Genomic DNA, 18,337 nt, shown 5'->3' on the forward strand with positions numbered 1-18,337 from the left:
TCCTATTTTGTGGTATTTCAATGGAACTGACCATTGTCTCTTTCAGCATTGATCGCTATCGTAGGATTGCTGCTGTGATTGCAGCGAAAGGAGGTCCTACATCCTATATCGGTGTACATAAGTGACTGCAAAGCCTCATGAAATACTTGGATCTGTACAAAACAGATTTAACTTTTTATAATTCTCCAAAATTATATCAAACCTGGTAGAATAACAACGAATCACTATCTGATGGGAGATCCACAATTTAGGTTTTTGAGCGACGAGTGAAGTATTTTGCAGCAACATATTAAACCTATTTATTGTTTTTTTAGCATTAATTTGTTATATTAATATATTTCCGTTTTTCACAGATAATATTTAGCCAAATTTTAACTGATATTAAAACGTAAGTTTATTTTTTGCTGTTTACTGAAAAGTACCAATATTATTTTACTAGTGAATGATTCAAAAATGGCTGATTGCCCCCTTTGGATCCTTCACAATGAATCCATTTGCAGATATGCCGAAATAGCATTTCTCGTTGTCATTAAAAATAAAAAATAAAAAAACATTCTTGAATACGCCAAATGAAGCGGTGTAATATATTTCTCCTATCACTATGTGTAATATTTTTTTTTGCTGTCATTTGGTAAAGTCTGCTTCATAAAGGCAACACGATATGTATATTCGTTTCTTTTATCAAAAGTATTCAATAATTAAAGATTTTCAAAACAATGTTTTGTCACAAATGCTTCCTACACCCTATTTCTGAGCTTACGAGATTTACTGAACTAGTAAGGAATGGATCAAGCCCCACTTTTTAACTTCCTGAAATTGCCCCAACTCATAAGCCTATATAAAAAAGACAGCAGCCAACGTAATGATGTATTTTTTCGAACTTACTAGAAATAAAGAATCTGATTCGAATCTTGTTAGACTATGGGAGGATGTTTCGGATCAACTTAAGTTCTTTAAGTTCAACGGTTTCAAGTTGTAAATTAATGAGAGCATATAATAACGAGTGAAACGTTTTCAAGAAGCAAATCCATAATTTGTATTAGGTAATATGTAAATGGAAATGAATAAACAGTAATAGCGTATATAAAATGAAAATGATATATGGTAGTACCAAAAACGTCTCTAGAAAACACATCTTATATTCCGATATGGTTCAGTGGCATAGCTTTTCGTATTACTCATGTTATGCCTGGTTAGTTCTAAATATGCACATAATTTTATTAATCTCTCTCTTTATCCCTGGCTGTAAACCAAGTATGTATTCTTCTAACAGCTCGTAAATTACAAAGAAGGGAAAAACATGTATATTATTTCCATCTTTTTTGGATTACTGTCAAAGAGTAGTTAAGTTTGCATCTCTTTTACATTATTCATGAACATCATAGCTCAACCTGTGGTTGATCTCTAATCTTTAAGGATTAAAATCTTTCCATTTACGAAGGATGAAAATTATGATCTATGATGATTAATAATTTCTACGATGAGAATTTTAAGATCCTTGGTGATCATTATCACAAAGAATCTTTATTTATAGATTTCCTATAAATGAAATGAAATTAAGGAATTATTTTACATTTATTTGCGAAGATAAATAAAACAGCACAATCAGAAATATATGTAAAAATCAACTACTGATTTATTATACATGACATACAAATTTTCTTTCGGATTATTTATTATTTTTTTTACAATTGAAAATGACAAAGGAGTAAAGTTGTGACCTCTCAAAGTTTAACGGAGACTTCGAACATTTAGGCTATATGAGGAGGGAGGGAAGAAACATTACAACATGGCGAATTCTATCTAGTCTATTATCGGCCTAAAGGTTATTTTATCATGTTTGCTACTCTAGGAGAAAAGATGTATCCACCAGAGGGAGCTTAAATTGAATGATAGAAGTATGATATTTACAATGGTGTCTATACAAACATGTAGGATGGATAAGCGTGTGTTCTAAGGAAAGAAACAAGGGAGGAAAGGATGTGCACGAGATATCATGCGGCTATTTCCAGTAGGAAGACACTGTATATGGAAAGAGCTGCAACTGTTTAACGATGCTAAGCAAACGTCTTGAATTGATGGACCAGATGGCCAATAGAATAAGTGTTCTCCGGCATTATTTCCCTTCGGTCGGGATTCCTACCAAGGGATCAGAAATTTCGATCGAAACCGAGTTGCCAGTTTCACCATAATAAATAATATGCAAAAATGCTTACTTTTACTGGAAAGAATGCTTAGCCATATATGCAAGAAATAAATAAAATGACCCACACGTGATTTAATTATGATAATGATGATGTAAGCTGGATAAATGTGTAATTGCAGAAATACTTGCTGTTTATGTTGCGCATTAATTCAGAGCTACAAAACTGCAAGCAATTCTTTGGAATACGACCACGGCGCCATCACGTGTCATGAACTTTATCACACATATTGTGATGCGTGGTTAGGTAAGCGTAATAAATTAACTCGAAAGGGAGAGCAAACTGACCACTTACTGCTCTATCACAACAGTGCCAAGTAAAGCTTGCTATTAAAGTTGTTCATAATTAAAACACAAAACAGTTTTCCGGGGTTGACAGTGGTACAAAACATCACGTGATAAGGTGAAATGTATTTAAGGTTTAGGTGCAACTGTTAGTTAAGAAACTACGTCTTTCCTTTTTTTTCTAGCCTTAGGAACAGTGTGAGATATGGAAGTATTCTATCCTACACTAACTTCTGGACAAAGATTGTCTTTTAAAAAATTATTGCCTTAAATCTGTGATCTTTGCGTATAGTCCTCTAGTAGATCAGGCCTTCGTAGGCTCGAGAAGTTTTTCAGTTAATATCAGTCTTCAGATGGAATGAATGAACATCGCTGTACAGAAGGTGACTGAGTTCTGATATCTCGTTGTAAGTTCGTTTAGTGAAGTGGTGGAAACCTTCACGGGCAGTTCGGAACACGATACACTGGGAATGTCGTTATCCACTGCAGTCAACTTGCTCGTGAATGGAGAAAAGGTTCGTCTCTTTATTAAGCCATTTCACAAATATTTGCATTGTTCTTCGGTAAGATCATCTCGCACTCACCGGACTTGTTCCTTCTTAAAGACTTCGGGAAGTAGCAAGGTAATTCAAAGAGACATCGCTGCAACTAAAGAAACAAGCCCAGAGAGGTCACGATATTGCTATTTAGATGAACTCACACAATAAAAACATCTTAGGTAGTCTGAATAGCATGTGCAAGTTTGTCTTGCTCTCGTTAAAGCGGTCTTCTCCTACGGTGAAGTCACAGGCACTTTTCTTAACCGGCCATCAGTAATACTGCTTGCTCACTACCTGGAAAAGGTGATGTTTAAGATGACGATTGGTCTTTTTCTCTTTCTTCATCTTCGTCATCTGGTAGTACTCCATTCCTCAAGGGTACTGTACTGTGGTTGTACAGGCCTTGGGCCATCAGCTGTAGGGCCAGAGGATTTCTTTGTCCACTTGCCTTCTTGATTTTGGCCCTTTTATTCTGGAACCAGATCTTGATCTGCGACTCATTCAACTTCAAGTCCCGGGCTAAATCTTGCCTACGCTTTTCGGTAAGGTATCGGTTTTCTTGAAACTCCTGTTTGAGCCGCGCTAGTTGTTCAGCTGTGAACGCTGTCCGAGGTCTTTTCTCATCCGGTTTCTTCTCCTTTTTTTTCATCCTACGAGATCGCGGACCTAAAATAAATAAATAAACAAAAGTTTATAATCATAAATTTCTACTACAATTAAACAATAACACATTAATATTAAGAAAAGCTAAAAGCCGGTTAAAATATATACTTGAGATGGGGATTTATTTTAAAAATGAATCCGTGGTTTGTTTCGATGGGAATTTCATGGATAAACAGCGTCACGTTTCAGAGCTGTTTCATTTGGGCAACAGAAGGAAACGAAGATCAAAGCGGGGATTCTACTTAAGCCTTAATGGTACTTTGTATGCGGTCTTTTGTCTATTTCGCTTATTTCTTTTCGGACAGTTCGTGTTTTCTGCATATATACTTTGAATTATTCAATTACAGACACCGCACCACAGTGGTTAGTATTATTTACGTCATAGTTGACACCTGAAGCCAGGCTTTGCAAACGACGTGTAAAGTCTAGACATATTGTAGCATTAAGTACGATCGGTGTAGGCGTACACAAGGGCAAAAAAATAAATAAATAAAATAAATAATAAACTTAAAAAAATACGGACACGTGCTCGACAATAAACTTTCATCTGTAAGCTTAACCAGGTTTAGCGGCATCGTATTTCTCCAAAGCGTGTGGGGTGGTCGATTGTCAGGTGGCATCACGTAACAGCGGCTTTTTTTAAAAACTCGTTTATTTTCTTTTTTTTTTTTTTTTTTTGCTGCCGTAACAAAGGCACGATTTGAAGTTCACAAGTAGCGCGTTGTACATTGACCTGAACGAAGGACGCGAAAAATGTACGACATATTTTACATTTTCTTCTTCAGACGCGGCAAGTACTGGCTTAATGAAGGCAACTCTGAAATGTGACGCTGTTTATCCATGACGGACTGCATTTTAATTCCCATCGAAACAAATCACGGATGTGAACAAATGTCAGTGGAAAGTAAGCCCTACAATGAACAGAACTGTTGATGTGTGATTGTATTATAAAAAAGAAAAAAATAACGACCCGGGTTTAATGAGTAATCTGTAAAAACTGAAAGTTCCCCAGGATTTACTGTCCGTGACAAACAAGCTGAGTGGTTCCCATCAGACAAGACTTTCTGAGCTTAAAAATGCAGCAGGTTAGTTCATCTGTGTTTCCCCTTTTTTTCTGTTGAGTGTTCGATTTACTGAACAACATTCTAAAAGATATTGGATTAATTTTTTATCATTTCTGTTTAACAGATAATCTCGATTATAATAAAAAAAAATACTGCGCAGATTTAAAACAAATCTAGAAATTAGCACCTGCGTAAACCTTAGTAAGCAATCATCATTCCTGCCACACTAAATTAAACTCTTAATAAAGGCATAAGTACAATAAGGCAAAGCTGAGATGTTGAAGAAATAGGAAGAGACTAAGATGCCTTGAGGTTTTATATTACATCATGATTAGACACGTGTTCTTTATAGGTTAGTTCTTTAACTGGCACCCTCTCGAATGGTACGTAAGGTTTTAGATGTAAATTAGATATGGTACATTAAATCAACAGTATGGGTATAACATGAACAGAAGGATACTACGAAGGCGTACTAAACAATACTGTTTTATGGTGTGATTTTCTTTCTTGACTACTTGTATAAGAAACTATAACCCATTTTAGGAATGTTAGTCAAGTGGGTAATATTTATTATCCTACTAGTTTCATCGATTTTTGCTATCGGCATCTTCAGGGAATACGAACTAGTAAGCTATATGAAGGTAACAGACTAGGTTTTAACTGACAGTTCTAATTCATACAAAATTAGTACAGTGCAAAACGATGCGCGTGTCTCGGGAACATGATTTATTTGTTACGAGACATAATGTAATTGGCGTGAAAGTTCATTTCTTTGATGTTTAGTGATCTAATTAAAGGTTTCCAAATTCCCGGTAGGATTATTATGTTCCCGAGACACGCGCATTATCTCGCACTGTACTAATTTTGTATGAATTAGAACTGTCAGTTAAAACCTAGTATGTCTGTTACCTTCATATCGCTTATCAATTGTATCCCTGAAGATGCCGATAGCAAAAATCGGTGAAACTAGTAGGATAATAAATATTACCCACTTGACTAACATTCCTAAAATGTGTTATAGTTTCTAATACTGTTTTATTTTAAAGCTGGATACGAAACTCGGAGATCGAAATCTAAGATCTAAGAGTTTCATGCCGAAGAGCTATCGGCGAGTCCAAGCGTAAGTGAACACCTGGGTAGTACAATACTAGGGCAACTCGGAGCAAAGGTGGAGCAAGATCCATCACTATCCTTAATATTTTCTCATAATGTAAAACGCAGCTCCTAGGAGATGTATTACTGTTTTACATTATGAGGAGAGGTCACTACCCAGCCCGGTTTCGACCTTTATTGAGGTCTCATCAGTGAGTAGGTAGACCTGGACCAAGGTTTAAGTGAACTGAACTTACATACTCTTACTATACGAATTGCCAGAACGGTGTACCCAGTGGTGAGCTATGGAAATTTTAACAAAGGGCTCGCATCGTCGAGCAAAAAAAAAAGCCTAAATTAGCCCTGACTTTGTAGAGCTTCTGACAGATATGATAATTCCTGTAGGATGTCAATCATTAATGCTAGATCTTTTAAAAATTCCAAATTGAGAAATCGGTTTAAAAAGCCTTTATATTTATCGTTCGATGCAAAATGAATGCTTGCATAAAGCTGGGTAATTTCTCCACAAAGCAAGGGCCGTTCGTAAACTGCAAGCTGCCCATCGTGGTCCAAACACACGGCCGATCTTTAAAATTTCGATACCAAGGTCTTTTGCTATCGTATTTAATTCTCGTTGATTTTTTTGTTGATTGATGGTAAAAAACATATAATTTATCCATAAATATTTCAAAATGATTTATTTCTTGAACGTTTTTTTATCGAATCGTCTAATGCTAAGTGTAAACGATGAGCGCAATGCCAAATCACAACGTTGGGAAATATTTGAAGAAGTTTGATTGCAACACCTGATTGGTTTCCTAACATTACACTAGCTCCATCAGAACAAATGCAATGAAATGATTTTTTAAATAGTTATCAGAAAATCCATATGAATTTAAAGTAGCAATTATAGTAGCATGTAAACATTCCGCGGTGGTATTTTCCAGTTCTACAAGATTATTAAACAAGAAGAACAAGGGGCTCGCAAATTTGAGAAAAATTTAACAAAGAGTTTCTCGCGAGCCCCTTATAACTCACCACTGGGTGTACCCATATATTATTACTACGATAAAGAGCCCAGAGGCTATTTTTTCCGGCGGCGTAAATTATGTTAAGGGGATAATAAATCCCTCATTCATTTGCGTAATGGTAAAATTTCATCAAAGCAAATACAGGCATTTTTTCAACTTTATTTGCAATTATGCAATCTGTATATCAATATACTTGTGTTATCCGCAGCATTACCATCTGAAAACGAAACGATGGCTTCTCAAATGTTGGTAAAGAAGAGATGAAATTCACGTGAAACAGTATGGTCTTAATGTTGGCATGACATATCGAAATTCAGGACATAAATCCCTCCAGTTATGCCATTTTCATATAGTCCCACTTCGCAAGACATGAATGCACCACCACACGGATGCCTTCCCAGAAAGCACGGAGCAATCAGATGTTCAGTAACCCTAAGGTCTCCATACTCGTTCCAGTACACAGTTTGTTTGTTTGTTTTTTAATTCGCCGATGATTGTCATTGGGTAGAATGTATATTCTGCAGTATGCAGTTTAAGTACTGCACACATTCCCAACGCAGTGACATCTTCCCCTGCACAACACATTGTCATACTTCACAGGGTCTCCAGTTGCAGCAGTCTAAACTTTGTACCAAAATTTAATTCTAAGAAATGAGTGTGACTTAGTTTACATGAGCTTAGTTCGTATAGCATTTTCAAACTACAGGGTGTTTTAAAAAGAATGACCCGATTTCAAATAATTATATTTAATAATGGAAATGTGGTACAGTTACAAAATAAATGACCAAGTATGACGTAAGGCCTAAAGTTTCACTCGCCACAATTACAAATGCTCAATGTGCCCTCCACCTGCTGCAGGGACAACATCAAGCCGTTAGCTGAATTCATCGGGACATTCTTTTTGAAACACCCTGTACTTCGAAAATATATTTTCAAATAAGAGCACATTTTTCTCGGTGAAAAAAATTGTTCAAGTTCGTTTATTATAATAAACAATTAAGGAGTAGCATTCCTAAGTTCCTCTTCCAATTTAGCCATTGATTTCTCTTCTTAGAAATGGCAATTCACTTTGTACAAACAAAGATCTGTCAGAGTATAACTGCCTTTTGTGTCGGTAAAAATCCTTAATTCGGGAGTGTATTGTTAGGTTATGGCTTTTATTTGCCAATTCACTCTACCAGTTATCACATTGCAAAGATGAAGGAACTTTGCGTCCTTTTACTGGAAAAGACTGAGTTCGATTTTCTTCGTGACAAAAAGAAGCTTTAAATGAGCTTTTTCAATTAGAAGAAAGTTAACAGTTCTCATACGGAAATGGAAGGGTTTTTTTTTTTTTCCCTCATCGGAAACTCGGATTTTTCATACCGCATTGAGCTAAATCGTCCAACAGAATACACGCAATTTACAGACAAACCATATTATTGGTAGACAGTGCAGTAGATGGCGTGTATAGATGATGAATATTGTATATATGGAGGACTGAATAGCGGAGAAGACAGTGGGTTGTAGATATGATCTGTTAACAGTTGTCGTTAAACGATTTTCTATTAATTATATTTTGTCTTTTTAAACCATTCATTTTTAAACCATTCACTATCTTTTAACATTTATGATTAAAAATCACATAAACGAGGAGGTAAAAATGCAACTGGTTATTTAATAATGACTGATTAAAACATTTCGCTTTCTTAATTGAAGGCGTGGAATATTAAACGAAATTAGGAACATATAAAGCAGAGAAAATTGTAAAACAAAATAAATGATTGGATCCTGAAAGAAACAAGAAAAAAAAAATCATGGCATGATGAATAGCAGGTGTGTGTATGTGTGGTTCTCCTCAGCCTAGTGATTGCAGGGTAACCATGCTACTTTAATAAGGAATTATTATAGAAGAAGGTGGTTTTCCGTTGTCTTACTTGTCCAACAGTACGTATTTGTGTTCACTGGGCCAGTTTGTCTGTTTGACGGACGAAACATTCTAGTTTCCGGAAGAAGAAACTCTCCACCTCCCTATGAGACCCGATGATTAAAAGCTCTCATAGAGTTATTCTTCGCGCTATAGACGGATTCTAACCCAGTTTTTTCCATCCAAACCTCTGTCGTCGAAATCATCTGAACTACGGAAGATGAAAGAAAGAAAGTGCTATATCCAAAAGAACTATAAGAACTATATCTCAAAGGGAGAGCAATGTCGACGAAGAAGACTGACGCTAAGATGGAGGTACGTTATTCAAAACATGAATGTAGCAACTAAGTTTAATACTAAAAAGCGGATTGTTTATTGCAATTATAAATGCCCTCATCAAACGTTCTCAGTTAAATATGAAAGAATAAAGAGCAGTTGCCACCCTACATAATTGTAACAAACACAAAAAAAAATATGAGAAAACAAAAGACAGTTATTTAAAATACAAAGTTATATAAAAGAGCTTTCAATGGCGGTTGAAGTTATGGCAACTTATTGATATTTCGCATCTCCACATCTATTACAGCTTAGACTGCTTAATAAAGTTAAGCAGTGTTATATGTGGTATAATAATTTATCTATTAGGGAAAAAAAGTGTTCTTCTGTCCAACCAAAGTCAACAGTAAATATTCTAGCATAACTAAGATATATTTAAATTAGGGCAAGCAGTTGTATTTGTCTTTTTAGTTCTAATGTCGATAAATCAGTACTTAGATTAAAGATCTGTACTGTTGAGGGTGGAGAACTTCATATGGAGGAGGAGGAGGAAAAGAGTATTCCTCCCGCAAAACAGGAAAATCGGCCAGAAGAACACACGCAGTCAACAGACTTAGCAAATGACGCAGATTGGATTAATCTTCCTATCACAAGCAGGTTTCTAAAAACCCAATTACTTGGCTGTGGCAATTCAAGTAATCGGGCTTGTTATCAGGGCCATTCAGCCTAATAGGAAAAATACGATTAATTAATATTCCTTCGGATACGATTAACAGCGGATAAGGTTTTCGTTGATGCGGTAAGTGCATATGCTTGTCATCTCCTAAAGAAAGATATTTCGAGATCGAAACAAGTTAATTGTGATTTTGACATTTTTCAGAGCTGAAAAAATATCACGTCAATGTTTTTCTTACCTGCTTTCGACTGCTACTTACTCATTAAGTGACCACCAATCAAAAATTCTCTTTTGAATTGAATTTGAACTGTAATTCTCTATTTCTCGATATAAGAAATTGCTGATTGTGTAGAGAAGTAAGCTGAGTATGCGCGGTGTGTGATAGGGGTGGGCGAAAGTGAAATAGTAAAACTTATTCGGTGAATCATTTCGCCTTTTATTATGGCAAACATTAATACCCAAGTATCAATCTACGAAACCTTTAAAGGATTCATAGACTGATACTTGGTCTACGAATATTCGTAGACTGATACAACAGCCGGCAACAGCACCCAACAACCGGTCTACGAATCCTTTCAAGGATTCGTAGACCGGTTGTTGGGTGCTACTTTTAACGGCATTAAATCTTTGATAATAATAATACTTTTATATTTATTGATAATAATTATTTGGTAATAATACCTAAATATTATTACCAAAATAAATAGCCAAAGGGTTTCAGTTCGGCGAAGTAAAATTACATAGGCAAAGTGGATATTAGATCCAGCATTATTTCAAAGCCGAATGTAGAAACTATGAAAGTGTCGTGAGTTGACTAAAGAGTTTCTCGCTAGTTAACTCAGAAAACTTTCATAGTTTCTACATTCGGCTTTGAAATAATGCTGAATCTAATATCCACTTTGCCTAAATATTGCTTTATAAAAAAAAAAAATCAGGACAAGTACTTTCAGATAGCGCTTAAAACTGAGTGAAAAGTCAATATTTAGCTAATGGGGAAGCCCGTTCCAATTTCAGTGCAACTCTGTATTTAACCTGAAATCCAGATTTAATCCAACACAAAGTTTTTGTTTAGCTTTTGTTCTCTCCTACTTAAAATGTATATCTTTAAGTTTGAGGCTTTTTGAGGTGAATTTTTTTCAATGTTGAGCATTTGTTCAACTCATATATCGAATGCAGTGAACGATAATTCACGATAATCGTTCAAGTTTTGACGGAAAGCTTGAATTCATTTGTATCAGATTATTGGAAAAAATGTAATGAAAAGAAATAGAAGATGAAAATGAAAATACCAAAGTTCCTTCTGACTTAAAATCTTTTGTTTCACTTCAGGAAGGATTTCTTACCAGATAATCTGCAACGACAACTCCAGTTGTCGTTGCAGATTATCCTAACACAGCAGAAGTCGTTGTTGGTTATCTTTGTCCTTGAACATCCAATTATTTGCATAATTATATTTAAAACGAGTTCACCATGATTAATATAAGATATGCTTACTATAACATTGCAAGCCAGATGAACAACTCTCTATTCTTGGAGGTTACAGGGGTTGTTATTTCTAATCTGCACTTATTAAGGAATAAAAGAAGGCGTTTTAGAAAAAGTATTCTTACTTAAAAGTAATACGTAATATTTCTTATCAAAACATTTCTATATTTACAACATTATCCAAAAAGGTAACGTGTATTTATATTTGCACATATTAAAATGTTTGTAAAACACTTAATAACAGTTTAAATTCAACTTTGGTTTCGCATCCCATGCTTATTGCACGACGCGTACCTTGCGTGTTAATTCTTTAGTCCCAGTCTGATTCCTCACAATCTATAGAAGTATAATCTATAGTATTATGATTAGTATAATATAACATTAAAACACTTGCAACTCTTGTCATTAACATTCTAAGTTAGAAATTTTAAAGTTCAGATTTTTTAAATCAATATCTTTGTGTGCTATTTTACTTTTAGTTAGGTTCGAAGAATTGTGTACTATAAAACTGTGAGAAAGCTTAGTTTTTTAATTAAATACATGTATTTAATACATGCTATAAGTCAATATTATTTTGTGAAGAGTGCAGGAGACGCAAAAATATTTTTACATAAAAAGGGGACATCGCTTTAAAACGTTTGAAAGCTTAGCATGGAAATCTCCAAACTAGCGCATGAACGGGATATGGCCATTAACTAATGCAAGAATACGAAGAACTGATATATTTATGACTATTTTCTGTGCAGAAGTTAAAGAAAGGCATACTCAACCGCTGTTCTTGGTTTTGAAAGGTACTTTTAATGTACAGCACAGGCACAGCGTGTTTTTATAATAACTGATTTTCCAGAAACATTGTGTAGCCGCTTAATAAAAGTTATAAGCACTTTCCTCTATTATAATAGAAATTAAAATATTTGAATACTGCAAAATATTCGAATCAGTAAACTCCAATAAAATCTAGTGTATTTAAAATATCTTAGCGTGCTCCGTATTTAGAGCTTATTCTGCGTATAAAGCATAGAAAAATCACAATGATTCGGTTGGAAATAGACGTGCTAATGAAAGTACAATTCATGCACTATTCTTTCAAATATCTGGCACGTATAAAAGCGAGCCATTCGCGTTGATGTTGTACGGATAGGATTTCAGGAGTGTACAAAAAGATATGTCAGAGTATAACTGCCTTTTATATCGGTAAAAATCCTTAATTCGGGAGTGATTGCGGGAAAAATAAATTATCGAAATGAGTTTAATGATTTGACATGTATAAAGTATCTTCTGCATTTTTCTTTTAACCCGCTATCTTAGAATCCCTCCGAAATTTTAGTCGGATTGTGTTGATTCTCATTGTATCGTATGCGACAATATCCCAAATTTGGCTGAAGTGGATTGAATGATGCAACATGTCAAGGTATGGAGAAAATCAAGACTTCGCTGCATTTAAAATGCTTTGGTTCTTTCGTTGATTGGATTTGAGGTCTCAAATTTAATTGCTGTGTCAAATTGAATATGTCTGTCAAATAAATGGAATGTAATTTAGTAATATTAAGTTCAAAATCTAAGTTACAGTAGTCGAAGTTGTGCCCTAATGATTATTGTAAGACGAGTAGTCAGTGACTGACACACACACACACTACAGTACTTAGTTTAAGGATCTCTACTGAGATATGATCGCAATAAAAGAAATTAACACATCAGGGATGTGTTAATTGGAAGTTGATTAGAAAAAAAATAGTAAAGTCAGAAAACATTCAGTAAAATGGTGTTATAATTGCCACAATATTATGTAAAACGAAGTATTTATAGAAATGTTAATCTATTTAAATATAAATTCAAAAAACGGTTTAACTGTATATTGGTTTGTTAACTAAAATTTGCATTTGGGCAATATTTGTTTTAATTCCCTTTGCTTCCATCCTTACACCTGAATATTGAGCAAATACTTTTAAGAATAATGAGCAAAGTCTGAAGATACTGCGTCCAATGAATTTATCCAACGTAACCTTGAAGAAGCTTTAGGTCATCAGTTGAGAAAAGAATGGTCCCACTCGATGTATTTAGCTTTTAACAAGGCGTCACCCCTTTGTCAGCTTTCTTGTTAATAAGCCAGCTGTCAGCGTAGAGAGTGCCATAACAAGGCGTTTCCGTAAGTAGAGTCGAAGCAATTTGCGCATGGAATGCACCCTCAGCAGTCTCCAAGTGACAAAGACCCAGCTAAGTTCCGTGCGTATTTAACGCGCATGTTTTCAAAAACTCAAAAATAGACAAGCAGCACATTCAGGTAGCGAGCAGACACGTGGTTTGGCGATTCGTCCGATTGCCTCGCGACAGTTGTGGGAGAGAGAGAGACACTGCGCTGGAGGAAGGTGATAATTGCCGCTGTCCTAGCAATTATGAACGCTTTTGTTGGAGAAAGAGAGAAAGGTAGAAGCAAACGGCTTGTAAAAGGGAAACTCCAATCCCCCCTTAGAGACATACGTGGGGTAAAGGGGGCTATCACAATGATTACTCCTGGCCAGGGACACTTCAAATGAAAGGACTTACAAGAGATGCGCTTAAGATGATTGATGATAGAGACAAGTTTACCCACCCTACGTTCAGCGACATTGGCGTGGACAGTTTGGACCGTGGGAATCATTTTTCTCCCTCCCATAGGACGGAAAGCGTTGTCGTAGGTTGGTGGACAACGTTCCCACCATGGTATCCTCTCCCGTGGGTTTAATTGCACTTCTAATACATCATACGCTTGCAGAGATGGTTGCAGAATTGAAGCAGAAAACTACTCCTTGAAAGAAGTATGTTTACCTCCTTGAAACGCATGATCTCTTTCATTGTGATCTTCCACTTTTCTCACATCATCTTCAAGATAAATTGCACTTTGATGGATTACTAACGTTTCCTTGAAATTGTGGCAAAATAGATTTATTGTCTTTAAAAAAAAAAAAAAAAGATTCTGCGTTACTGGGAATATTTGGGGAGTAACTGCATTCTACAGTTATTCTGCAAAAAGGATAAAAATTCGCGTTTTAATCCTTTTTTTTTTCCTTTTGTTCTCCTAAAGATTGCATTCCGTTAATTTTCCCATCGCATTCGTTTCAGCTTAGAATTAGATTAAACTCTTAAATTATTTCAATAATCGAAAAGATCAAATTAGCAAATATAAGAACTTTTCGGTGTATTGGAACTGTCAGTCTTAGATAAATCACGTGGCTAATAAGTTAATTACGTTCTCAATAACAATCATTTAATTATCTCATACTAGTTTGCAGTGTCATAAAAATACACCTATAAAATTTCTCATAACCTTATATGTATCCTGTGTAATTAATCGAATTTTTTTATATAGGAAGATTACGGGTTGCTAAATAAATAATTTATAATTCTGATTAACAATTAGTAATAATAATTCAGATACTGAGATTAAAATTACAATTAAAACAATAAAACATTCCCACCATTGGAAAATAGAAAGTTATAAACAATGACCACAGCCAATTGTCAGAATTACAACAATGTAAAATATCTGGTTTGGCTCTATTTACCGTAATGTCCAAATGGTGAGAATGGGATACGTATTTAATACAGAAACTGTCTTTTGGCATAAGAACTGGTCTTATGTATTGCTTTATGAGCTGAATATTGCTAGTGGATCGTGGAGTTTTTATATAGAACCGCACGATACTACGTCTCTTACATTAATAAGTGCGTAGTTTCCGATTCCCGAGTGCTCATCCTCTGAAATCTGCCGTAAAACGCACAAAAAAGACAAACTACACGCTTTCTACAATATTCGCAAAATATGCTGAGGCAGCTGCTGATTTATTAGACAGCTCATGTTCCGGTTGTTTTCTCTTCCAAAAAAGTGTAAAATATGTACAAAGAATTCTGTTTCTTCTGTTATTTTTTATTTCGTTTTTATTTTTTTGCCTCTAACATTGTGCGCGATACTGTGAAAAATACATGAGCCCAACAGTGCAATATTTGTGCGAACTTGGCTGACGACACTTGGCAGATAAAAGGAAGGTATCTGGAAGAAATCTGAGAAATTGAACCAACATTCCAGAAGTTGAATTCTAAAACAAACTATTCGCGAAATATTTGAAGCTATTTTCTTCACCATCCTCTCCCCCCGTGAGGGTTTTTCTTATTAAAAACATAGCTAGTTTTCCTACCTTGCAGGGAAGCATGTTTTGCTGAAACTGTGGGGCAGAACTCATAATAGAGTGGACCTCAGGAATTTAAAGAATTTCTGGACGCGAAATAGGCGCTCTTCTTACATTCGTAGACTGAAGGGAGAGAACGAGAGAGAGAGACGGATGGTGGACAGTTGTAAAAGGCATTGATCCAGTATGTAGTGGATGTTCAGTGTCAGTGAGAGTAGGGTACCCTCGTTCATCATATGGCTCGCAAGAAACAAGGAAAAGACGCTGAGGGAGTTGGTTTTAAAACTTCGGGGAGTTTTTTTTTCTTTTTTTGTTTTTATTGGAAAGAAATATTGGATTTCCATTAAGTTTGTTAATCTTGAGAATTAGAAGTCTCAGACGGGGATTGTATAGCTTTATAACAACTGTTTGCCGTTGATTCTTACATGAAATCATCACTTACAACATAAGAAAAACGAAGGGGTAGGGAAGACAAAAATATCAACGAAGATAAATCTTGAGTCTCTTTTTGTCTCATATTTTAAACTTAATATTTTCTTTTTTTGTAGTGCTATAAAGAATGTTAGAGAAGTATCACCATTGTTTGTTTTTATGTGCACTTGACATCAGTGTTTTTCCTTCTGTCCGTACTCAACTTATTCTTCGGCTCTGTGTGGATGTTATTTTAACTCCGTATTTCGGTCATTTCAAAAATTTGCCGAGTCATCTCATTTCGCTTCATCGAAACCACTTTTAGTGATCTTATAATCTGGCTGGAGAGACTTACGTGGAATTTTGCGTGAAATTACAATTTTAAGTGCCAAAATTAATCCATATAATTTGAATGTTCGTTTCAATTCGTCTATTCTTAGTGCCAAAATTTGTCAGAACAAAATAATATGTCTACATAAGCAAAAAGCTAAAGCTGCCTCTGCGCATTTTTTCCTAAAAAGCTACACATTTATAAGCCTATTAATGATAGACATCCAATTAGACCAATAAAATAAAATAAAAAAAACAAAGTCGTTTTTCATTCTATAGAGCTTACGTTTTTTTCTTGCTTATTTCCTACGCTTTCCATTCCATTGATTAGGAATCTAACAAATAACTTCTGCATGCGTACTGTTTTGTTTGTTTTTGATATCATAGCGAGTTGTCTTATTTGCTATGATTAGCAAAAGTTAAGTGCGATGGTTAATTAATAGAAGGAAAGAGTAATGACTGCCCCGTTTGTCATAAAAATATTCGCATAATATTAAGAGAAGAGCCGGTTAGTGTGTGCTTGATAGCTCATCGTGCTGGTAAATATATCGTGAACAGAACATAGAACATCTGGATCTTGGAAAACGTCTAAAAAAAAAAAAACTAATTTACTTTTCCCACTCCGTCTACTCAAGCGTTCACTACTGTCTCTCTCTCACACACACACACACATTATATATATATATATAATATTTTTGTGCAATAAAATAGACAATTCGATCATTCGGACTTGCAGAGAATTAAGCTTAAGATTGTTCGAGTTGTAATCCATCTCATCTGTAGGTAGTGGGTATATGTCCAGTAGTTTAACAATGACATAAAACTTCAGGAAATTTGTAATTTAGAATGTTTACTAAAGTACTTCAGTCATCGTTTCTATTCTTAGCCCCAGAATTTGTCAAACAAAATGATATGTATATAGCATAAAAGCTAAAGATGCTCTGTGCATTTTTTTCCTGGAAATCTACTAATTTATACACGTACTAATGATACATACCCACTGACATCTACATGTTTTAAACAAATACTCTTTAAAGAGCATTTGTTTAAAACCTTTCTAACAAGCGATATTCATTGTTGCCGCTCCATTGTTGGGTTGAAGTATTGTTAAGATCCATTCGCATGAGTGAATCCTAACAATAAAGATATTTGCGATGTATTAGATAATCTGATTACCAATAATAATATCTAACATTTTCAAAACAACTTAATTGTAGGTTGAAAACATGCCATATTTACTTTAATTTAAAGATATTGTTTGACACTTGTTTAAAACCGCCTTACTTTATTAACAGTTTTTTTCTTATTCTTGTATATTTAATAGAAATAACGATCACAAGCTGATTAACTAAATAAAAAAAAAAAAAAAAACGATACCAAACCTTCATCGTTTTAACACCGTAATAAAGACATTGAAATGGACAAACGAGGTGGGCTCAATGGCTGCACACACACACACACACATATAATAGGTTGCGTTTGGTCACAAATTATCTCTGTTTTCTTGTATCATTAATCACGCCAGGTCATTTCTCCGCATCAAACTTTTACGACAATGCAGTTTAACAATAATAATGCTTTCTCTGTGACTCAACAACAGTCCGTGTTTCACGTGTGCACTAATGAAAATGCATGATCCGTGGATAGAAAGTGATGCTATTCGTTTCTGAATTAGAATGACTTTATAAAAAAAAATAAAAAAATAATAAATAAAACCATCCCTGAGTGTGTCTATGAATCCATCTAAACGGTACGTACATGCAGCATCTTTAACGTTGTACTAAACATTAGATTATTTGGGTTTGCGTTATTTTCTTTTGTGACACTGAAGAAATGGAAGAAGAACAAACACATGAAATACCATTTGAGTAAATGAGATTTTCGATTTTTTTCCATGTCGAATCAATTTATATACAATAAATCACATTCTAACTTCATACGCCGGTTAAATCAATGCAAGCTGCCATGAATGGGCTTTTTAAAAGCGAACCATATGGAAAAGCGTGCCAAAGGGCTGGGAAAATTCACATCCACACGACGCTAGTTTATTGCATTCCGCATTTTGCTTGACGGCTACATACTATAAACAGGTTAAGAAATGTTCCTAAACCAGAAACTGTAAAATCCGAGTCTTTACTTAAAAGTATTCGCGGTACAAGGAGAGACTTCTTGGTACTTTCTTCACTTGTCTATTACGCATTCTCTGGCGGCGG

General features: G+C 35.0%; 1 protein-coding gene across 1 annotated transcript in view; it reads right to left on the bottom strand.

Moving 5' to 3' along the window:
• Positions 1-3,337: 3,337 nt before the first annotated feature.
• Positions 3,338-18,337, bottom strand: part of LOC150102823 (homeobox protein engrailed-like) — an 86,578-nt gene continuing 71,578 nt past the window's right edge. The window contains exon 2 of the mRNA XM_090399477.1: positions 3,338-3,693. Within this exon, the coding sequence (XP_090255603.1) occupies positions 3,338-3,693 (356 nt within the window). The remainder of the gene's footprint in view (positions 3,694-18,337) is intronic.

This window comes from Typopeltis vanoorti, chromosome 10, assembly GCF_054136105.1.
Source record: "Typopeltis vanoorti isolate ZY-2024b chromosome 10, IOZ_Tvanoo_1.0, whole genome shotgun sequence".
In the NCBI taxonomy this organism is placed as follows: Eukaryota; Metazoa; Arthropoda; class Arachnida; order Uropygi; family Thelyphonidae; genus Typopeltis; species Typopeltis vanoorti.